Source organism: Anser anser, assembly GCF_964211835.1.
Source record: "Anser anser genome assembly, chromosome: 10".
In the NCBI taxonomy this organism is placed as follows: Eukaryota; Metazoa; Chordata; class Aves; order Anseriformes; family Anatidae; genus Anser; species Anser anser.
In genome coordinates, this window is record NC_139730.1 from 3,018,924 (window position 1) to 3,040,618 (window position 21,695).

Sequence of the window (21,695 nt, forward strand, 5' to 3'; positions counted from 1 at the left end):
TGCAGTGACGTCTTCTTTCCTCGCTGGCTGACTCCACCACGCTCAGAGTGCACCATCAGGAGAGCCACACACTGCATGTTTTGCAAAGTGTTTTCATCAGGCTTCTGGACAAGTTTGCAGGGTTAGCAACCTGGTGCATCAAGCTCTGGTTTTGTTCTGAAAAGAGAAAATAGTTACCATCCAATTCTAGTATTTTTTTTTTCCCCTCAAACAAACAACACAAAAGGCTTTGAGATGTCATCGAAGGGATGACTTTGCTGCTGCTGATGATGACAGGGAGTTGTGTTTGTGGAGAACACGGGCCAGTGGGTTATCCGCAATAGGGAACCGCTATGGCTGCAGGGCTGGACCCTGCCCTCTCCCTCTGCCTCGGTCCTGGACACCATTTCCAAAAACGGGTCGCTCTGAGTGGTGACAAGCAGGAGCGAGACCCTGAGGCAGTCATGAGGAAAACATCCCCTACCATTAGCACAGGCTGTGCTGGCCAGCTGGGACCTGTGAGGGGAGAACTGTGAGGGGAGATATGTGAGGAAGACCCCTCAGAAGAGACTTGTGAGGGGATGCCCATGAGGGAAGACCCCTCAGAGAAGGTCCCTGATGCAGCCCTGGTGAGGGGAGACTGGTGATGGGGGACCCATGAGGGGAGACCACTCAGAAGAGACCTCTGAGGGGAGAACCATGAGGGAAGATCCCTCAGAGGAGGTCCATGAGGCAGCTCTGGTGAGGGAACAGTGGTGAGGGGACACCCATGAGGGCAGACCCCTCAGAGGAGGTCCATGAGGCAGCTCTGGTGAGGGAACAGTGGTGAGGGGACACCCATGAGGGCAGACCCCTCAGAGGAGATCCATGCAGCAGCTAACAGGGAGAGACCCGCGAGGGGTCCCCCCGACCCCACACAACATGGGCGCTGAGATACCCCTCACCGACACCGACTCCCACCCGCGCCGCTGCCTCCCCCCGGCCGGGAGGGAAGCCCCCACAGCCCTGCCAGCCCCGGAGCCGTGTCAGCCCGGTCCCGGCCGGCCCCATCGCGGCGCTGCGGGCGGATGCACAAGATGGCGCAAGGCGCTGCCCGCCCCCGCCCGCCGGCGGCCCCGCTCCCTCAGCGCCGCCCCCCCGGCCCCCTGCCCGCCCGCCCGCCCGGCGCGGCGGCGTGCTCGCACGGAGGGGAGCTGCGCTGAAATCCGCTTTTTGGCTTTTTCACCCCCGGTTTTTTTTTTTTTTTTTCCCCCTTTCCTCTCCTCCCCCCCCCCCCCCTCCCTTCTCAAGCGGAGGGAGGATCTCTCTGCCTCGCCTCCTCCCTTCCCCTCCCGCCCCGGCTGCTCCCTCCCCGTGGGGCGCAGGGAGGCGAGCCCGCCCGGGATGCCATGGCTCCGCCGGGCTCCGCGCTGCCCGCCTGCCTGCTGGGGCTGCTGCTGCTCGCCTGCCGCGGAGGTAAGGGCGGGGGGCGACGGGTGGGGGACCGGGAGCCATCGCCGCTGTCCGTCCGTCCGTCCCCCGGCACCCCCTTTTGGGGAGCGGGGGCACCCCACGCACAGCCCCGACCCCAAGCCCTGCAGCGGGGTCGCGGACCTTCTGCTGGTCCCAGCCCCTTGGCCGCCCCCGGCCGCCACCGTCCCTGCTCGCAGCCCGTCCCCGTGGCCTCGGACAACCCGGTGGGGCCAAGGGGGCTCCGAAAGCTCCGGGTGTCGAAGCGTGGAGGTGTGCCACGGCCCCCCTCCATCGCCGGCGGCGGTAGCATCCCTCCGTGGGATGGGGTCCCACCGTCACCCACGGTGGAAGCGTCCCTCGCTGGGTGAGGCGTTGGAGGGGGACGGTGGCGTCCGTGGGGACCGCGCTGCCTTCAGCGCTGGGGAAGGGACGTGGAGGTTGTGGTGGCGGTGGCCTGGCTTCGGGTCCACGCCTGGAGAGCCCACACGAAGCCGTCACCGGCAGCGCGAGCGGGAGACGCTCGGACGAGGCGCGTTGGCCAGCGGTAGGTGGTGGCTGCCCACAGGGACGTGGGGCTGCGAGCTGCTGAACCTCCGAGCACCCAGCGTTCACGTAACGCCCGGCTCGGTTCCTTCAGCCACAACGGGTAACACCACCCACCGGACCGGGGCCCAACTACAAAAACAGGGTTTTTTTTTTCCCCTGGACCTACGAGCCCTGCTGATAAATCGCGGTGTTTTCGCTCCGCCGGGGATGCTGCTTAAGTACGGGGCTAATCTGAGAGGGACGCTGAGAAAGATGCTGTGCTGTAGCAAAATATTCCTGTGCCTCCTGCCCTCTCTTCGCTTAGCAGCCTTATAAAGAAAAGCAGGAATTGTTTTTAAAACCGTACGAGCAGCCCAGCAGGGTCAGAGGGAGAAAAGCGTGTGTTCGATTAATTAATTAATCAGAGGTTTGCTGCCTGATATGAGGGGTGTTTAAGAAACCGGGCTGGGGGCTCTTCCCGTAATAAATCTCGCCACGTGGTCCGTGGCAGCCCCAGCGAGGAGAAGCCGGCGTGACTCGGAAAATAGAAGTTGTCCGTGGAGCGGGTGTAACGAGGCGGGTCTCGTTGCCCTGTTGGGATACCGCAGTGCAACGGGGATGGATGAAAAAGTACTTTTTTTTGAGGGGGGGAAAGGTTGGGAGAAGGAGGTTTTGAAAGCAAACCTTTGATGAGCCGAGTGTGCGTCTAGCTTATCGCCTGCTGCTGTCGGAATTGCCCCGCGTGCTCGTTTTACGCTGCGACTTGGCAAGGCTTAGGGGGGGTGTTTCTCCGGCCCCGCTGCCGACCGCTTGGCTGCGCATTAAAAGTTTTTCTGGTCTGAGGTTTCCCCCCTGCCCTCGGTGGGTTTCTGCACCGTAGGTGCGGTTAGCAGCGGCGTGACGCCGTCTCTGGGCTCTGCTGCATTTAACGAAGCCCCCGCGCCGATGTCGGTCGGTGTTGGAGGAGAAAGGCTGGGCAGGGGGTGTACGGGGACGGGTCCTGTGCTCTGGGGACGGGTCCTGTTCTCTGGGGACCGATGCTGTCCCTTTCCATGCGGGATGCTCGCTGCCCTGCTCCTCGGGACGCGGCGCTCGGCTCCCACCCGTGCGGCTCTCCCGAAGCGCAGGCGTGGGAGCTGGTCAGGGTGCCGGAGGGGGCTCGGCAGCGAGACACTATTTTCTTTTCTTTTCTTTTTTTTTCCTTTTAATTTCCTGGAGCTCTTTGTTCTGGGTGGTGGACAGCTTTTTGTCTGTTACTGCTGAGCCCGGCATTCAAAGGCAGGCATAGGAATACCGGAGGCTCCCGGCTCTGCTCAGTAACAGCCTTGGAATTAAGCGTCGTCATTTATATTTAAGTAGGCTTAACTTCTAAATTATTGAAGCTCTAAGCTTTCACTAATTCCTGCTCTGCGTGGCTCTGTGTTCTTGTTTCTAGATTCAAAAAAAAATAAAAAAAAAGATTGCCATCTCCTAAACCGGTGTAATACCCCCTATGTTTTCTTCATATACCTAGAGGTTATCTGGTGTCACTTCCCCAGGAAAGCTCAAAGCCGCTGCATGAAATTCAGTGTTTGGGCTTTGCCTCTCTCGGGGGGTTCGACGGGAGGAGCTCGGGGAGCGGTGCCGGGCGCGAGGCTCGGCGGGTGTGAGCGTGCCGCTGCCACGCACGCGTCCGCTGGGGCCACCGCCGCCAAGCTTCCCGCTGGGAGCACTGAAAAGCCGCCCGAAAGAAAGGGAGAGGGGGCAGCCTCTGGTCCCCTCCCCGTCCTCCCTGCCACCCCCCGGCACGGGGAATGGAAAATCCTGAGCTAATCACATTGCTCCTCTTCTCATGACCTGTCAGGCTCCGGGCTGGCACGGCACGAGCCCTGTGCTTGTTTAGGAGCTGGCGGTGGCAGAGGGTCCCCGGTCCCGGCGGCAGCGCAGGTCCCCCTCCCCTCTTTCCTGCTCCAGCCTGGTTTTATCCGAGCACCCCAGTGCGACCAGCCCGCCTCAGGCCAGCGTGGAGCAGCTCAGCAGCAGAACTTTCGGGCAGAGAGCTGCAAAACCGCTCTCACGGCGTGCGTGCAAACAAGGGAGCCTCTCGCCTTCCCTTCTGCCTGCGTGAACTTTCCTTTCCTTGGCTTCCCTCCTCCTGCGGGGTTGTGTCACGGTGCTGGAGCTGAGCACACCCTTCATTCCGTAGCCTGCGACGGGGCAGGGGCAGAAGATGCTTTCCTCCGTGCCCCCTTCCCCCAGCCTTTACTTCTTCGTGCTTTGCACCCCTGGGCTTCTGCCCCCGGATATTGTCCTTTTATTTGATCTAACCAAACAACGCAGGAGCCCCCCTCTGCAGATCAAGAATTCCCATCTACATCAATAACGTCGGGCAGGAACAGTCCGTTCAAAATTACTTTGAAATCACAAACTTATTTGAACTTTACTGGAGCTTTTAGTTTTACAGAGTTTAGAAACTAATAAATTACGTAGCAGGGCTCATGAAAAGCTACCCGAGTCCGCTTATCCAAAAGAATATGCAACATTTTGCTTTTGCAAGAAAATAAAAATAATTGTTTACACATGTTCAGGAGTCGTTGGCAAGCATATAAAACGGACGGTTAAGGAGGCGAACATGTCAATAATTGCACTTTAAGAGGAAAGAGAGGCAAGCAGGCGAGCGCACCAAGGAAGGCGCGCAGCGTACCGGTCTGGCCTCGCTCTTATATCAGATGTCGCTGCTGCGTCGCGCCCTCCGCTCGAGAGGAGCCCGGTCCCTTAACAACCCGGCCCCGCTCCCGCGGTGGTAATTTAAAACCAGAGTTTCAGGGCAGAGTCGAGGATTTGCTGCCTTTTTATTATTTTTTTTTATTTGCGCACGCGATGAAGCTCGCCGCGAGTCGGGAGGGCGCGGGCTGTGGCGGGTGGCGGCTGCGTGCGAAGATGCTGTCGCACGAGGATCTTTGCTGCTGAAACCCGAGCGTGTGCGAAACGGGAGAGGAGTGCAAAGGGGATGGCTCCGGTTTTGGAGCTAGCAGGTTTTTCCTTCTGGTTTTGGAGCTAGCTTCCTGGGGAAGGCTCTGGTTTTGGAGCTGGCAGGGACCCGCGCTTCCAGGTCACAGGACGGGAGGTGGCGGGGCAGAGGGAAAGGCAAGCGAAGGGAGGGAGCTGGGAGCCTTGGAATCCCCTGGATGAGAGTTTCAAAGGTTTTAACGCGCACAGAAACTTCTCTTCCTCCAGAAGGGCCTTGCCTTTCCTTCCCTTGCTCGCCGGCCAGTCCTGCCCCCGGCACTCAAGCCGAATTCCCGGGGCGATGCGATGGGGCTGCTGATTTTTGGCTGCGGGGAGCCAGCTCTGCGCACAGCGCTTCCCTTCTCGGCCGCTGCCTTTGCGCCGTCCTGGCGCACGCGGTGCTTTCCTGCTCCGGATTTGTGGCGCTGATGCCCTCCGCGGTGAGGCCGTGATCCGGTCAGGGCTGCGAAGGACGTGGGGAGCGCAAATAACAACGCGTCCTACGCTCGGGCTGCCGCCCCGCTCTCCGGCTGCCTCGCCGTGCGCGGAGCTACGGCGGGCAGTTCGCTCGGAAAGGGGTCTGTGCCCTCTGCAGCCTCACCGACGGGTTTCACCCTGCTTGCTTCAGAGACGGGGGAGCCCACGAGGACTCGGAGCTCGTCCTGGAAAGGGGTCTTTGTGCTGGGAACGCTTCCTGCTTCCGCGCCGTATTTTAACGAGCGACCTCCTGGGATTTGCCCGGTCTGGTCTCAAACATCTGAAAATTATTTGGGGCCGTTTCTCTGCCTCTTCGGGCTGCGTTTGCTAAAACCTCGGCATCAGGCGGCCGAGAGGTCGGTTATCCTCCCAAAGCCTCCTGCAATCCCCTCACGAGTGGATGTGGTTTGTGCACCCTGATGGACAAAGCACTTCGTGTAACCTCTGTCCGAAAGGAAAGGGACTGAAATAATCTGAGCTCGTAAACTTTACTGCCAGCAGGGCGGTGGGCATGTTACAGCCTATTTCTCTTCTCTAAATGTACATTTTTCTGGATGCCCTAAAGAGCCAATTCGCACTTCCCTGCAGTGCAGCGCCCTTCTCCTTAGGGTCTGGGTCAGCCTCGAGGAGATTTAAGGGGGCACCAGCCGGATTTTTAGGTTGCCAATTTCGTCCTCCTGAAGCCTGTTGGGAGAGCATCTTGCAGGCCTAGATAGCTGTTCCTTCCATCTCCTTGCATTTGCAGAAGTGTTTAAAGAAAACACTAACAAGAAACAAAAACAAAAACAAAAAACAGGGGTAATTTCCCGCTGGGCTGTCCCAACACACACCCGCGCTTTCTGTCCTAACACCGACCCGCTGCCCACTGCCCAAACCCCGCTTCTGGGCTCGTGGGAGCCCCAGGGACGCTTTCTTGTGATTTTTATTGCAGCAGGACCTCGGTGGAGGCCAGGCTCGCCGGCGGCTCGCCGCTGATTTATGCGGCGTTACGCTGGGAACAAACGCGGTAAATCAGGAGAGGGCAAGCAAGACCCTTCTGGCCGCGAGAGGCTGCTTGTGGGTGGGTGTCGGAGCGACACGGGAGGAGCTGGGGCTGCTGGCGTCTCCTCGCCGAGCTGGGACGGGCAGCGAGGGCCTGGCTGCTCCCACAGCGTCTCGTTTTAATGGCCTGGGCATCACCCGTGGGGACCACGTGCCGCTGGGGCTGAGGGGTGCAGGGGGACGAGGCCAGGTCTGGCTCGGGCTATTTGCGACGGGAGCAGTGAGGTCAGCTGCTCTGTCTTGCGGGAGAACGGGACAGGGAGCCAAAACCGAATGGAAAAGGACAATGCTAGGGTATGAGCGAGTTCTTTTGAAGCTTTGAACATGAATCACAGTGTCAAGTCAAAAATAATTAAACTTTTTTTTTTTTTTTTTAAATGTACTTCAAAGTGTCTTTTAAGCTTCCCATTAATTCCAAGTTCTTTCTCTCAGCGCTAAATAAATCTCTCGGTTCAAAAGCACAAGTGCTAATTGGTTTCTCTGAGTCTGCCTGTCTGCTTGATCAATAGGGGGAAGGAGTTTTTGTTAAATATTTGCACGTATAGCCTCATATTGTATTGCTCAGGGAGATGGTAAATGTTTCTCCAAAGGAGACTTGGAGGATGAGGATTCCAATAATTTTCTCGTGGCCTTTATGTCACAGCTAATAACGCTTCCTCCCTCTGTCCTGCTGCAGAAGTAAAGCAATTTTCCCTCGTGTGCTGCCTGGTGCAGCCTGAGAGGAGCTGATCCTGTCCCTGCCTGGCACCCCTGTGCTGAGCGGGCGGCGCTGGGAGCCTTGGAGCCCTCCTGGAGGTGCCCGGGACGCCGGGTGGGATGAGGCAGGTTTGGGTACGCAGCCACACAGCCTCAGTGGCTTCCTCTCCCTCGCAATTAATTGCACTTTTACTGTTGCCATGTGCCTTCCGAGTGTCATTTACTTCCAATTTCATCGTTCGTGCGCCTCGCTGCTAAGTGCGATCAGATATTTGTGCTAACGGAGCTGGCTCCCCGTCTCCGCTGTTACCTCCTGGCTCTGCGTGATCTCCCTTGGCCCTTCTGGGGCAAACGCTCCTCGTGGTGCCAGCAGCCTTCACCTCCTGCCTCGGCCATCCTCAGCCAGCGTCCCCATCCCTTCGACCCTCATCATCCCACGGAGGCAGGGATCTGCATTTGGGGTCCGTCCTGGGGACCCGGAGCCCCACGGTGCCGGTCTTGGGAGGCCAAACCCCAGCGCCTCTGTTCGAGGCCCAGTCCCTGAAAACCATTTTCGATGTGGGTAATCCCAGGCAGTGGCGCTTCCCACTGCGGCCAAAGGGCTGCAGGGGGATGTTTAGGAAGGGACAAGGGACCTGTAAGGTGCCCAATTCCTACCGTGCCTTGCAGCCAGCTTTTTCCAGAGCAGCTGTGCACAGACCATAGGTTTGTGGGCCAGTTTCTTATTCCTCCCCTTCCTGGTGCGTAGCGCTGGGTGATGCAGCATCCTAGAGCCTCACTTTTTCTCTTTTTTTGAGAAAAACTTCCAGGAACGGGACGCTGCACCCTGTAAACTTTGCAGAGTAGGACACCGAGGCCCTCGAGGACCAAAGCGGAGTTTTTCAAGGCGATTTAGGATCTATCTGCTTAATGATACAACTTAGGCAGCTTTAGGGTGTGCAGTGTGCCAGGGAAAGGCTTTGGGACTTTTGAAGGGCTCCTCCCCTTGTCTTTCAGCGTCGAACTGTCTGGGGAGAAGAGAGACTTGGCCCAGAGTTGGTGTGGAAAGCCCGTGCCGGGCGCGTGTCTGAGGGCCCCGCTCCTAATTCCGAGCGGCGTCGCTTCTGCTGCTCGAGCAGCCCGGAGTTAGGATGCAGACCGACTGTTTATGGAGGTAAACATGATTATCTCCAATCACAGGCCCTAATGACGGTTATTATAATGACAGCGATTGTGGGAAGGGCATGTAATTATGTTGATTCTTCCTTTTATTGTACATCTAATAATAAGCTATTTTATCTAAGAGTCCAGGGGAGCGGGGGAAAGACGGGGCATTTAATTCATTAGGGATTTTTCCTGATTGCCTGTTAGGTTAAATCCTGAAATCCCGGTCAATTTTATCAAGTCAGAAGCCCCCCTGGGCTCCGCGGGGAGGCAGGAGGTGAGGGTCCTTACCCTGCCAACAGGGGATGGGGCCCTAGCACGTTAGGTGCTGTCGAGACTCCGGCCACTTTGCAGAAAAATGCGGAGCATTCGTCTAATTCCTTAATTTTTACCCCCAAAAAAAGTAATTGGCGGGTTTGTGCTGGCCGCAGCGTACCTTGTGGGGAGGACCCCAGGGCTATCCCGTAAAAAAAAAAAAAAAACAAACCTGAAGTCACGCTGAGCGATGGATCACCGAGATGGCTGGAGCTCGCCTGACATTTTAAGGCTTAATGGGTTAATAAAGCGTGTGCTGGAGGTGTCCCTCACTAAGTAGGGTTTGCCCCTTCCCTGCACACGCTCGTACCTTGACAGCAGTACCTTTGACCCGCCGAGCACTACCCCTGCCTTCTTTGTCTGCTCCGTCCATCTGCCTCGGCTCAGGTTGCACTCAGTGTTTATCCCCCGTAATCCAATTTAAGTTGCCGTAGAAAGCGATGGGGGTTTACGGAAAGAAAGGGAAAAAATCTCACCGGGTTTGCAGAGCCAAAAAGACTGGCTTTTTTCTTTTTCCTTTTAGGCTAACTGTCTCCTCTCATCTCTTTTATTTCTACCGTGCATTAACGCTCTCCCCCATTACCCCAGCGCATCGGGATGCTGTCAGTGGCAGGGTCGGTCGGAGACCCGCGTTACAAAGGCCGTGCCATGGCTGATGCTTGCCCAAAGACCTTGCCCACGCGTGCCCCAGTTCCTCCAGCAGCCGTGGAGTTGATCCCCTGGATCCTGTGGAAGAGGGAGAAGCTGCCCCGCAGGCCACAACTGCTGGAAGCCTCCTCCTCTTGGTGGCTGTAGCACAGGAGAGCAGCTAGAGGCTTTCCAGGGATTCACATGAAATCCTACTTTTCGTACTCTCCTGGAATTTCCTCTCGGTTGCTCTTGTTGATTAAAAAAAATCACCTCCATCCCTGCATTTACACCCTTCGGATGTGTGTATGACTCCTGTTTCTCGGTCGCTTTTTTGTCTTCCGTGTCAGCGTGTGTTTTGGGCTAATCTTTAAATAATAGCTCCATTTCTGTCGTCCTCTGTAGTGCTTAATCATGCCTGTATGGCAAATTATACCCTAAAAAGGTGTGCTGGACCAAGTGAAGCATAACACGCCGCAGTGTTTAAGCATTTTGTTGGCAAAAGAAGAAAATTAGTACGTTTCTGTGTGATGGGAAGCGAGGCTTTGCCCGTTGTTGGTACAGACTCCGCAATAACTCCCATGCCCTGAGATTTCGTGGGCAAAGCCTTGGGAGGCAAAACATTCCCAAGGGTTCCTTGTTTTTCCGAAATGTTATCCCCATCACCCATTAGCTGCTTTAGCAGTTGGCTCTCGCTTGGTCTTGCGGACGCGTTGCTGACTCCGTCCTTCTCTCTCCTCCCTGCCTTTTAGATTTCGGCCGTTCCTCCGAGCTGGCGTTCGTGGTGGAGCCCAGCGACGACATCGTGGTGCAGGAGCAGCCCTTGATCCTCTACTGCCAGGTGGAGGGCATCCAGCCCATCACCATCACGTGGCGGAAGAACGGCGCGATGATCGTGGACAGCGAGAACGCCTTCATGTTGGCCAACGGCTCGCTCTATGTCTCCCGCTTCCAGAGGGTCCGCGGGGACGGGTCCTCGGACGAAGGCGAGTACGACTGCATGGCGCAGAACCACTACGGGCTGGTGGTGAGCCGGAAAGCCAAGATCCAGGCAGCCAGTAAGTACGGGTTTCGTCCCGGCTGAACCTCCTGGGGCAGCTCTTCTACGGCGCTACGTGCTCGGGGAGGGAGGCTTAAAGAAGGGAAGAGAAAGAAGAGCAGGGAGCCGGTGTGGGGATCTGGCATCTAATCTCTGCGGTTGTCCAGCTGTGAAAGAAGAGCTAATCAGCCTTCTCGGGGGGAGAAAACCAAAAGCCAGCTTCTAGCAGTAAATCTGTCTCGGAGGGGTGAGTTACGGTAAAGTCATGGAGTGAAATAGTCCATGGTCCGTGTCTCTCCTGCGGTAGTTTTGGGAGCCCATCGGCTCTGCGGCACGGTCGGGCTCTGCTTGGCAGGCAGCACATCCTAAACCTTCAGCAGAGACCTTCTGAAGGTCATGGTTTCTTTCCTTTTGTTATTTAAGACAGGCAGTGTGGAGGCAGCAAGGTCTTATTTACTACCCAGTGTGGCAGTGCCTTTGGGGGCAAGGCTAACAACACCAGACAGATTGTCTGCTGGGGGAGCCTGGAGGAGGAGAGAGATGAAAATGTCAGCGAGGGAATGAAATTTAAAGGTGGGGGAGGAAGAATTACAGGGCTGGCTGCGACTCCAGCCCTGCGCAGAGCCCGGCTTAGCCCCTTGCACCTGGAAATGCTGCCGCAGCCGGAGCACTTGGCCCATTTGGGTCGTCTGATGATGGTTTCCCTGTGCCAGCTCTGGTTTCTGGGTTAAGTTTGTCCTGGGGTTGATGGCAGAGCTGAGGAGCTGTGACGTGGTGGCTTCTGTCCCTGTTGTGGTGGTGGCTGGCTTTGCCCACAGCCTGTCTGCAGGCTGCGGAGGGGCTGCCACCAGCCCTTTTTGCATCGCACCAGAAGTTGCTGCTGGGCTTGATTTATATTCAGCGGGGATGTGGGTGTTCAATATGGCCCCGAGACCTGGCCAAACGCTGGTTTGTTAAATTAAGTTTTACTGAAGTGTTCCCCGACTTGTCTGAGAGGCGGCTGCCACCCTTCTCTGTATGCAAGCCACTTACACCACTTCCATTGTGTCTGCTAACCACGCCGTGCTTTTTCGGTCCAAAGCTTACAGCAGGGTTTGGGGCCAGACCCAGGGTCCCCCGGCTGCAGTCCCCAGCCTGGGGGGGCCCTTTGGAGCGCAGCATCCCGCTCCCCGCAGCGCTGGGCCCGCTGGCAGCCCACCAAGGGAACACTTCAGCCCTTGTGTACAACAATTCCCGAGCGCGTGAAGTGGCCATCTGCAAACCTAGCTTTTCAGTAGGGTAAGAAATGACATTGTCCAGGAGCCAAGGGCTTTGGGGCCGTGCCAGATTAGCAGCTGGATCTGAAACGTGTCCGTCTTGTGGTGCTAAACCTCGGAGCGCTTCTGGTGAACGGCTCTGGCATTGATGAGCCGGGAGCTGGCTGACGCACGAGCACAATGCCAGGCTTCTGGGACCTGTGAACAGGAGACAGGAGAGCCGGAGGAGTTACCTTTGGGATAGCGGACTGTCGATAAACACTGCTACCTCGGCTCCTGCATCAATATGTATGGGATGTGCTGTGTGGCCCTGGATAGCCTTTCCTTTTGTAGCTTCCTGTGAATCGAATTGAGAAAGGGATTGCGTTGAAAACGCTCTGGAGCCCGTGCTGGCTTCAGGCTTGGTTTGTTGCCAGCCCTAAGGAAAGGGCTGGGGGAGGCCAGCACCAAACACAGGCACCTGGCCCCAACGCCACGTGCACCTGCTGGCAGCGGGACTGGAACAGGGGATGTTGTGGGCAGGGGTAACGCACGGCTCTGGCGTGTGCAAGCAAAGGTGAGATCTCCCAAAACCAAACCACAGTTGTACCCTTGAGCCCCCGTGTCTTGGGCTCGTTGTACGCAAGTCATAGCGATTTTTCCTTACCCCAGCTCCAGATCAGGGAGTCGAACAAGGTGGGGAAGGTAATTATCGCTGTTTTAGAGACGAGGGGACCATCGTGTTGAAGCCTTGGGTGCTGGCTGCCTGGAAGCAAAAACCTGAGTGCTGAGCAGACCTTTGCGGAGCAGAGTAAATACTGCCGGTGGGTAAAAGCTCATCCCGGTGCCGAGCTCTTCTTCTCCCCGAGCCTGACATCTGAACACAAAAGCAGAGGAGAAATAAAAACCTGTCGCAAACAGAAATCCTGAAAGTTGATCAAGGCCGTGCTACCGCGGAATAAAAGGGATCTGACGGAGCGGAGCCCCTCGAGAGCCCCGCTGCACTTTTCGCTGTCTTCAAAGGCGTGCCGTTGGTCTCGTATCACCGTTACAGCCCCTGGCTTCGGGTTTTTGCCTGGAATATAATCTGCTTGGCTCGGAGGAATGTACATATTTGCATTCAGGAAATGTGGGTTGGATATCATATTTTTTTTTACGTTTCAAATTTACTTGGACGCTGGGCGCGGAGCAGAATTTAACTGGAAGAAGATGCCGCGCTCAGCCGCCGCGCGTGCGGCCCCGCTGGGCTCGCCGTGGGTGCGCGGGGCGGGCAGATTAGCCCGGCTTTGCAAGGAAGCCACAGGTTTGGCACAATCCGGAGACTGTGGCGCTGCAAAAACGTGCAGTTTTGCCATAGTGGTAGGTGAGATGTATGTAAAGGTGGGGAACGGGACAGCCTGTGTCGTCCACCCCAGCTTCCTCTGCTGCCTTAGGTGAGTCTTGTTGCTTTCCTGCCTCAGTTTCCCCATGGAGCGGGCACTTCTTAAAATCCTCCTGCTAGAAATTGGCTTGTGGAATTTTCTCAACCGCAATTCTTTGGAAATATCTGTATTTTGTCATTGGTAATCGAAGATTCTCAGCGGAGGAAAGTGCATCTTGGCTGTTTTGTGGATTGGCAGGCCATGTGCTAAACACCTTGATGATATTTTTGTACTGTAACCTCCTTTAGAACAAGTACATGTGTGCAAGCAGCGTGTGCACGACCGAGTCGAGCAGAGGCCCTTGGCGCTTCCATCCTCTGCCTGACGTGCTGCCTGGAACTTTTTCGGTCGCTGTTTGTGCGCCTGTTCAGGCCCTGGTGTGCTGTCAGCAGGCGGTGGAACGCAGCGTGTTTTTGTGATCCGACCAGGTTACTGAACACAGACCTTTCCCTGATGGCAGTTTCATGATTCCTCACGACTCCGGGCTGTCTTAATTTAAATCGGTTTGGTAGACAGCGTGTTCTCAGGCGGCAGGGAGTGCTGGCTGTGTCCGTGCCAGCAGCCAGTGCCTGCCTTTGCTGTCTGGGGGTGAAGACACCCCCGAGCAGTAAGCACTGGAGTCCACCCCTTTGGAAGAGCGGCTCCCCAAAACGCAGCCACGTTTCTTCTCATCGCCACCTTTTGCTTAACTCAGCCTTCCTCCACTCCGATCCCGCTGTCTCCTGGCATTTCCAGCCCTTTCTGCCAATGCTGTAATTTGACGGAGCCGGCTCCCCGTCATCATAAATCACAGCCCGGCCGGTGGAGTAGGACCCATTGATTCTATCACTCAATAACGAGCAGTTACCACTAATTGGAAATCACCATCAAACCGGGTATTGGATCAGGCTCCGCACGCATCCGGCCTGAGAGCAGCGATTGTCACCGTTTGATCTGGAGCTATTAAAAAAAAAAAACAAAAAACAAAAAGGAAGGTAAGTCAATCGTGCGGCTTAGATCCAGGGATATTTCACGAAGCTTGGCGACACGGGCCTGCCGGTACCTGAAATACTGTGGGATGCGAGAGTGAAGCTGGAGAGGTCGGGGCTGGCAAAAAAGGCACTTTCCTTCTCGTGTCTTGCCGCAGGGCACTGCTCTGTAGCCGTGCTCGACACCACACGTTCCCCGTGCCTGTCACTGCTCCCTTACTCCCTTCCCCTTCTGCATCCTGCCCCAAATCCCGTTCCCCCCAGCACATCGCCTGGCCATCCCCGGCCTCCCCCAGGACAGGGGCTCAGCTCTGCCATCGTCCCGCGGCCCCCGTCCCGGGGCTCTCCCTGCAAACACACCAACCACCGTGACCCCCTGGCCAAGGGTCTCGAGGCCATTTGCAAAATATAAAAAGGGGGCAGGTCTGCTGAATATGCATGCCTGCGAGTTGTTTTCCCTCGCTAAGCTGCCCGGCGAGGGGAGGAGGTTGGGAATCGCGGGGATTTTAAAGCAGCCGAGATCTTCCCATCGGTTCAGCTCCTCGGCGCGGAATACATTCAGGGTTTAACCTGCAGCCCCCTTTCCAGGCTCCGGGGTGGTGGGAAGAGCTGCTGAGCCCAAATAATGGCAGCATTTATAAGAGTGTAGAGACAAGAAGGAAGTCTAAAAGGATTAGGGAGAGACAAAGGGGGCTGATTATTTTATGGGTCACAATACAAGGCATTAGAGCGAGATCACAAAGGGATGTAATTACAAAAGAAGGCCATACCGGGGGGATCAAACCAGGATTAGAGTGGGAAATGTTTTTACACAGTTTTGTTCCACTCATTATGAAGTTAGCATTTGAAATTAAGGTTTAAATAAGGTGGCACCAAAGTTGTCCCCGAGGTATTTCCTGGGCAGTGCCACTGTTTGGATGCAGGGGCCCAGCTCCCAACGCGAAGTCACGCCGCGAGCGCGCGGCTTTGCTGCTGGTTGCTCCTGCACGCACGGCGCCCGTACCGACGGCACGGCCCTGCCTTGTGCTTGTGCTTCCCACCGCGGGAACCCGTTTCTGCGGCTGGGATCGGGATGCTTTTGTGAGGACAGGTTCCAGCGGCGCGAGGCACGTGCTGGAGGTAAAGGGATGCTTTAGAGGTGCTGCTTTGCTGCTCTGGAGCCGTGCTGGTGTCACTCCCAGGATCTCGGGGCTGATGCTCACTTCCAGTTTGTCGCAGTTTAGCCCCTGGTGTTGCACGCCAAGTTTCTTGCGTCCACAAACAAAATTTAAATTTTTCCCCCATTTTCTTTGCATTTCCGGCTCTTTCTTCTCAAATACTGAGGGGTGAGCCTGAGCAGCGGGGCTTAGTCTGGTACCAGCGGTGTTTCTCTGCCTAATGCCTGTGCTTTGAATGCTCCCAGCTCTCAGGAAACCCAGAGCACATCGTGGGCTTGCAGCCGAGGTTCCCAGGGGGAAAAATACCCATGAGGAATTACTAAAAAAAAATATAATAAAAATGGAGTGAAGCAAAAAGACCGAGAGAGGCTTGCAGGGGAGGGAAATGAGTGGGTTATTTCTCTCCATCAGCTCTTTGGGCTGCCTCCAGGACACGCTGGCTGACGTGCCGCTGCCTCTCGCATCCCTCCTGTTGCAGCGTTCGGCCCTGCGTGTGCTGCAAAACAAATGTACAAATCTAGGAGCCGCCGGGGGGGGAACGGAGAGATGTGGCTGGAAATTTTAGTCGGTTTGGGGGATTAAAAGAGTTTGTCACTTACCACCCGCTGCCTTTCAGTGTCGGCGTGTAACAGCCAGAAGCCATCCTGAGACTCGAGCACATTATAAGGCCATATTTCTCTCGGCTGCTCGTTCCTTAGCAGTGTGAGAGTTATTTAAATATCATCGTGCACTTCTCCGCGAGGCTCCTAGCGGGGACGCGCCAACCTCAGCTCTGGCAGCGTTATCTCTCATACGGGGGGGGGTTTGCACTGCAGGCAGCAATGTCACTTAGTCATTTACGGAAAGCTCAGGGGAAATATATCAGAAGAATTTCATTAATGGCAGCACCGTTGAGTTATTTGTCTCAATTAACTCCGGGAGCACAGCTGAGGAAGTTCTGACGGCTCCGCCGCGCACGGCTGCTCCCCGGCTCGCCGCCCGCGCTCCCCGCACCCTCCGGGGGTCCCAGGGGAGCTGCAGGCCACGGGGCGGGCACGGACACCCCCACGCCAGCTGTTTGCACCCCCACTGTGTGCAAACTGCACCTGGGGGGCAGGCTGCTGCCGTTTCCCCTTTACTGGGGACCCCTGTTTGATGGGGACGTGCTTCATCGGCGCCTTCGCTTCCCCGCACGCCCGCCAAGAGGCGAACGCGGGGCCGGGGTGGTGCCGGTGCTCAGGTGCTGGGGGCTGTGTTTGTGCTGCCCTTCGCTGGCCGGGCTGGGAGTAGGAATCGACTTGCGGGGACGTTTGGCCCGAGCAATCGATGCTCTCGATGTCGTGGGTCGCAGTGAGTGCCTGCGAGGTAAAGGGACGCGGCGCTGCGGCTGCCCCGGAGCTCTGGGCCTGCCCGTAGCTGAGTTACTGAGAACAGAAGTATCAAAAAATAAAGGGACATAGAAACCGTAGAGAAAGACAGGTGATTATGTCAAGGGTGTGTGTTTTGTGCTGATCCCAGCTCGCAGCTGCCCGCTATGAGATCGGGATTTTGGGGACCTGATTTTTGAATGTTTGGGGTCTTCGGCTGCAGCAGCGAGATGAGCAAAGGCAGCTCCCCCAAATGTCCTGTCTCAGGTGAGCTCCTGCCCGGGGACCAGAGCAGCTTCCCCAGGACAGCAGGTTGGGAACTGGTCCACTAGCTCCCCAGCACCGAGGGTTGCCAGATCCTGGCTCTTCTGCGCCAGTTTTGGGTTTACGCGCGGCCGCAGCCCTGTTGCTGGGAAGGGAAGCGGCTCCCACTCCTCCTAGGCACGGCATATGGTTTTCAGAGAGGTTCTTGCTTTAAACCCAATTTTACAGTTGGGTTGACTGAGGCAAAAGGAGGTCAAACGATTCGCCTGAGGTCACTCAATAAGTGGCTCAGATTAAATCTCAACCCACGACGCTGCCCGTTCCCAGCGCTGGCTGTGCCGGCCGGACCAGATGGCCTTCTGAATGCGGCGTCAAGATCCTCGGCTTTTTCTCTACCTCATTGTTCTCCATTGTGGGCTTCTGAATGCAGGACCTTGAAAGTGAGAGTCATTTGGATTCGCCGAGTCCAAGTTATTCTGTTTAATGACATGGATTTGCAGGAGAGGGCTTAAATGCACCGCTTTGCTCCAGGGGTTGGAATTTTGCGGAGATTTACCTCTTTCCTTCGTTTTTTCTTACGTTAAAAGTCTCTCTGCTGAAATTGGTGCCCTCAATGTTCAGCTGCCCCACTGCTACCTGTGCAGACTTGTCCACAGGGAGCTCTGGCCCTGGTCCTGGGGGTGATTCCCTGGGGGTTTTATCCCAGCTGCTGCCCTGCTCTGGGTTGTCTGAGCTTGGTCCTGGGACGACACGAGGGGGTCCGTGCTGGCTGACGGGGGATGCACGATGCCGTGTTCAGCTCCAGGAGGCTGCAGGTACTTGTGCCAGCTCTGGAAACACACATGGAGGTGCTGAAATCTGCCTCACAACCCTGCGGGGTGGCCCACGCATGGCCCCCGACAGCAGTAGGGCCACGGGTGCAGCCAAAGCAGTGCGAAAGGTGTCGCCGGGCAAGCTCAATCCCAACCCTTTAAACCAAGGAGCTGCCCAGGAAAGCATCCGCGTGGCTCCAAAACCTCCGTGGGAAAGCGGGAGGATTCGTCCCCAGGACTTGTCCAGGAGGGGTGATGCTCGGCTGCGGGATCCTCCCGTGCCCCCGCGTCCCTCTGCGGGACCGGCGCCGCTCCCATGCCTCAGTAAGTTGGCACCTCTCGAGCACGCCGTGATTAATGGTGTTTTTTTGTCGGTCCTGAGAGGCCCCCATTATGTCCCTTTGATGCTGCGTTTCGCACTTAGCACTGTCACTGAGCTCAATGACTAATTTTCACAGGTCACAGGAGAGGGACAATGGATCAGGCCACATTTGGAAGAAACAAATGAAATTTTCCTGCAACCGAGAGCACTAATTAAGAGCGAGGATCAATTTGGATATACAAAAGAGATAGTTTTAGGCTGCTGGTGTGTAAATGAGCGGCGGTGCTGCGGGAGCAGAAGGGGCTGCGTGCGTGCATGCTTCAGCTGCAGCGTTGTGCTGCACTTGGTCGGTACTTCTGTGCTCCTTCTCCCAGGGAAAACCGAGTATTTTCCTTCCTGCTGTGCCCAGGAGGGGCAGGGACAGCAAAACGTGCCAGGTTAGGTCGTTGTTGGTCCCAGGGAGATGTTTTTGGCCAGCAGCTGAGCACAATGCATTCCCTCCCATCTCTGCGGGCAGGATGGTGCCCACCTCAGGCTGGAGCTCTCCCTACCAGGGATGTGCTTTGCTGAGACTGCAGGGGAGCAGAAATTTGGAGGAGCTAGGCCAGAGCAAGGAGATCTGGGCAGTGAGATGGACCCGAGGGGGTGAGTGGAGGCTGGGGGCAAATAGGGTGTCAACGGGAGAGAGGGACAGTGAAATCCCACCGAGGAGGAGGCTGTGAACGAGGCAGGGAAAAGCTGAGGGTGTGCTCACTTGTTGGGTTCGTGGCTTCGCTGAGCATTGCAGACAGGATTCGTGTTTGCTGGCTCTTCACGTTCAAGGAGAAGCGAGAGCCGACGTGTGTTTGGGGTAAGCTGGTTGTGGATGTCTAAGTCCCCAGGCATTGCCAGTTACAATCAGATCATTTTGGTGGTAGACATGCATCGCGTTTGGTTTTGTTTGGATTTGCCTTGGGCGTAAAGGTAGGAGCATTAAGGGAGCATCCTTTAGCCAGGAGGATCCCCAGGGCGGCTGGCTTCCCACGAAGCAAAGGCTTCAGGAGGGGCTCGAAGCCAAGCAGGTTTATGGCGTTGAGCAAACCTACAAGGTGATCGGGCAGAAGCAGCACTCCCCTCGTTCCTCAGTGTGGGTGCCCACTGCCATTCCTTCTCCCCGCAGCTCAGCATCTCCTTGGGCTCGCCCTGCAGCCGTCCCGTCCCACAGGAGCTCGTGGCTTGGCTCCTGCACGGCCTCGGAGGCTCCTTGGGGGTTTCGGAGGTGAGGGTGCTCACGGGGAATTTTGTTTGTTCGCCCCAGCTCACCGTGGTTTCCCAGCGTGGTTTCCCAGTGTGGTTTCTCAGCCCCAAATCCCCTCTCGGTGGTGGGAGCAGGAGGACCAGGAAAACTTCCTGCCCAGGCAAAAGAGGCTCCTGGCCACCCTGGGCTGCCAGATGAAGGATGACAACAAAAACCTACTTTTAATTTTGTGTGGTAGCCAAAGAGCAAACGGCTTCCTTGTCCTTTGGGACAACTGTGAGTGTGCTGGACCTTTGCGAGGGCTCGAGCTCAGCAGGTGCCCAGCACCTATGTAAGCGATGGGGACTTGTCTGCATCCTAAGTACTGCATCTGGGAGCAAGTTTTAAGGACTCAAGACATTTTTGGCCAACGCAGCCTGGTGGTTGATGCCTTGGGAAGCCTGGCTCCGCTGCTGGCATCCTGCTGACACCTCTCCTGACGGCTGCATCCCCAGGAATTGGGGATGGAGGCCCCGGTGCTGCCCCTCTCCCCGTCCCCGCCCAGCCCATTTGGGTTTGGGGTCTGTCGCCTCATCCTGCCTGCGCCGAGCTGGTGTCCGTGGGGTTCCCAGGTCCGGCTTTTCTGAGAGCTTTGTGTTTGTGTCCAGCTGCCCCCAGGAACCAGCCGGGGGTTTGGAAGTTCTTTCAGAGGGAGGCAGCTATCTCTGCTCCATGTATTCATGCCCCAAAGCCTCTTAGCTAGTTATAAAAGCTAGCCTGGGTGTGTGTACGCAGAGGTGTCCGTGCACCCAGGGGCGAGTTTCTGGGGAATATGTGCAAACCTTTCTGTTCTCACGTGTAGCTTGCTTCTGTCTGCAGCACCTCTGCAACTCACGCTGCCGCGTCCTGCGGGGGAAGCAGGATTCGGTCTTGCCCGGCACCCTGCCCAAGGGAAGGCCGCTTAATTTTCCTTTTGCTGACCGTGTTCCCCCCAGAATGAGAGGTTACCTGGTCCTCCAAAGAGCGCTTCCAGCGTGCGGAGAAGTCGGCATGACTCACAACTTTTAATTAGCTCTCCTGACTGCGGCACGGATCCCTCCCTCCCTTCCAGAGGCGGTGATTAGAATTACAATGAAGATAATCCAAACTGTGTGTGTAGGGCTTTCTGTAAGCGGAGAACAAAGCAGGACATCCATCTGGTGAGTGTGAGCCCATAATACCTTTCTGCTCATTTCTCCAGTGCAACGGGAGCTGTTTGGGACGGAAGCAGGCTCATTATTTTGGTAAGGCTTGCTGACACGCAGAGCAGGAATCTCAGAGGCACCGAAACCGCTGCTCGGGAAGGAGCAGTGCTTTCATTTTTAAGCCCACCTTTGCATTTCTCCTTGTTAAAACCCGTAGCAACGAGGAATACCAACCTCAGCGACTGATTAATGTGTGAATGAGAGGCACCCTTAGTTTTAGCGAGGCTAATCAAAGCTGCAAGGGAGTTTTAGAAGATACTGCAGGCGAGCTGAGCCTGTCCTGTAACAAACATCCCAGCAGCAGCAGCGCGTTAGCTGTGCCCGGGTAACCTCGGAGGAGACAACCTCCTCTCTGAGTGCTGCTGCTTAAAATCTCCAGCTCTGCAGAGGACGGAGCTCCTGCCTCTAACACTTTGCCGTCCCCTGGTGTGCTGCCTGTGGTGGGAGGCTCTCCCTGTGCCTCTGGGTCCGCTCCCCGTGCTGGCAGAGAAACGCCGCGGCGAGCCCTCGGCCACGGCGCTGCCCTGGCTTCACGGTCAGCTGGGTTTTGCCAGGCTGCTCCAGCACGGCGAGAGGACGGGCACGTCGTGGCGGGGCCGCCACGGTGGGAAAGGAACAACAAAAAGCCGTTGTGGAGCCCGACGCATGCTTCCCCCTGCCATGGCAACAAGTTCATCCTCCGGCCAGCGCAGGGCTCGGCTGCGACGTGGCGATGCGGCCGGGAGCCCGTCCAGCCTGCGGCATCCCCAGAAGAAGAGGCAGGAGGGATGGGGACGGCTTTCGTGCCCGCAAGGTGCGGGCTGCAAAATTCAGGCTGCTGCTTTCCTAGCCCGGAGGGATGGGAGCTGCTTTCCAGCCTCTGGGCAATCCTCTTGGGGTGCTGAGCACCGATGGCCCTCCAACGGAGGAGCCCAGGTCTAAGGAAGTGGTGACTGAACACGAGGAAGCCCTTCCCTTGTCAGAGCTCCAAGCAGTAGCTCTAAAAATCCCCCCCCTGCGTATCAGAGCGAGGTGCAGCGTGTGCTTTGAAGGCGACGTCTTTTCAAGCCTGGATCCCAGCTGCTGAAAGTGCTGCGAGCCGGGCGTGCTGGGAGGGTGCAGCTGGTGCAGCTCAAAGGGCAAATATTATCAGCTGTTGAATCGCAGAGATTTGAGACGTCACGCCAAGGGCTTTGCCTTCCGACGTTTGGATGCATGCTGTGAGATTCATAGGTGGAATGTTTCTGGAGAGCTGCTTTGCTTCTGTAGGAAAAGGCGGAAAAAAAAAAGTGGAAAATAAATACAGTATGGTATTGACAGCTTCTAGCACTCGAGACCTGTGAGGCAAGCTGTCTTTCCCCTCCCAAAATTACGACGCTGGTTCTGAGTTCTTGATATTAAAAACCAACTAATTAATAGTTCCTTTAGATCCATCTATTTTAGCTGCTC

At 56.5% G+C, this 21,695-nt stretch overlaps 1 protein-coding gene across 2 annotated transcripts in view; it reads left to right on the plus strand.

Moving 5' to 3' along the window:
* Nucleotides 1-1,146: 1,146 nt before the first annotated feature.
* Nucleotides 1,147-21,695, plus strand: part of IGDCC3 (immunoglobulin superfamily DCC subclass member 3) — a 91,044-nt gene continuing 70,495 nt past the window's right edge. For both annotated transcript variants that reach the window (XR_014588604.1, XM_083849966.1), the window contains exons 1-2: nt 1,147-1,434; nt 9,996-10,301. Coding sequence is in view for 1 of the 2 variants with exons in the window: in XM_083849966.1 (XP_083706092.1) it covers nt 1,368-1,434; nt 9,996-10,301 (373 nt within the window). In the remaining variant the exon portion in view is untranslated. The remainder of the gene's footprint in view (nt 1,435-9,995; nt 10,302-21,695) is intronic.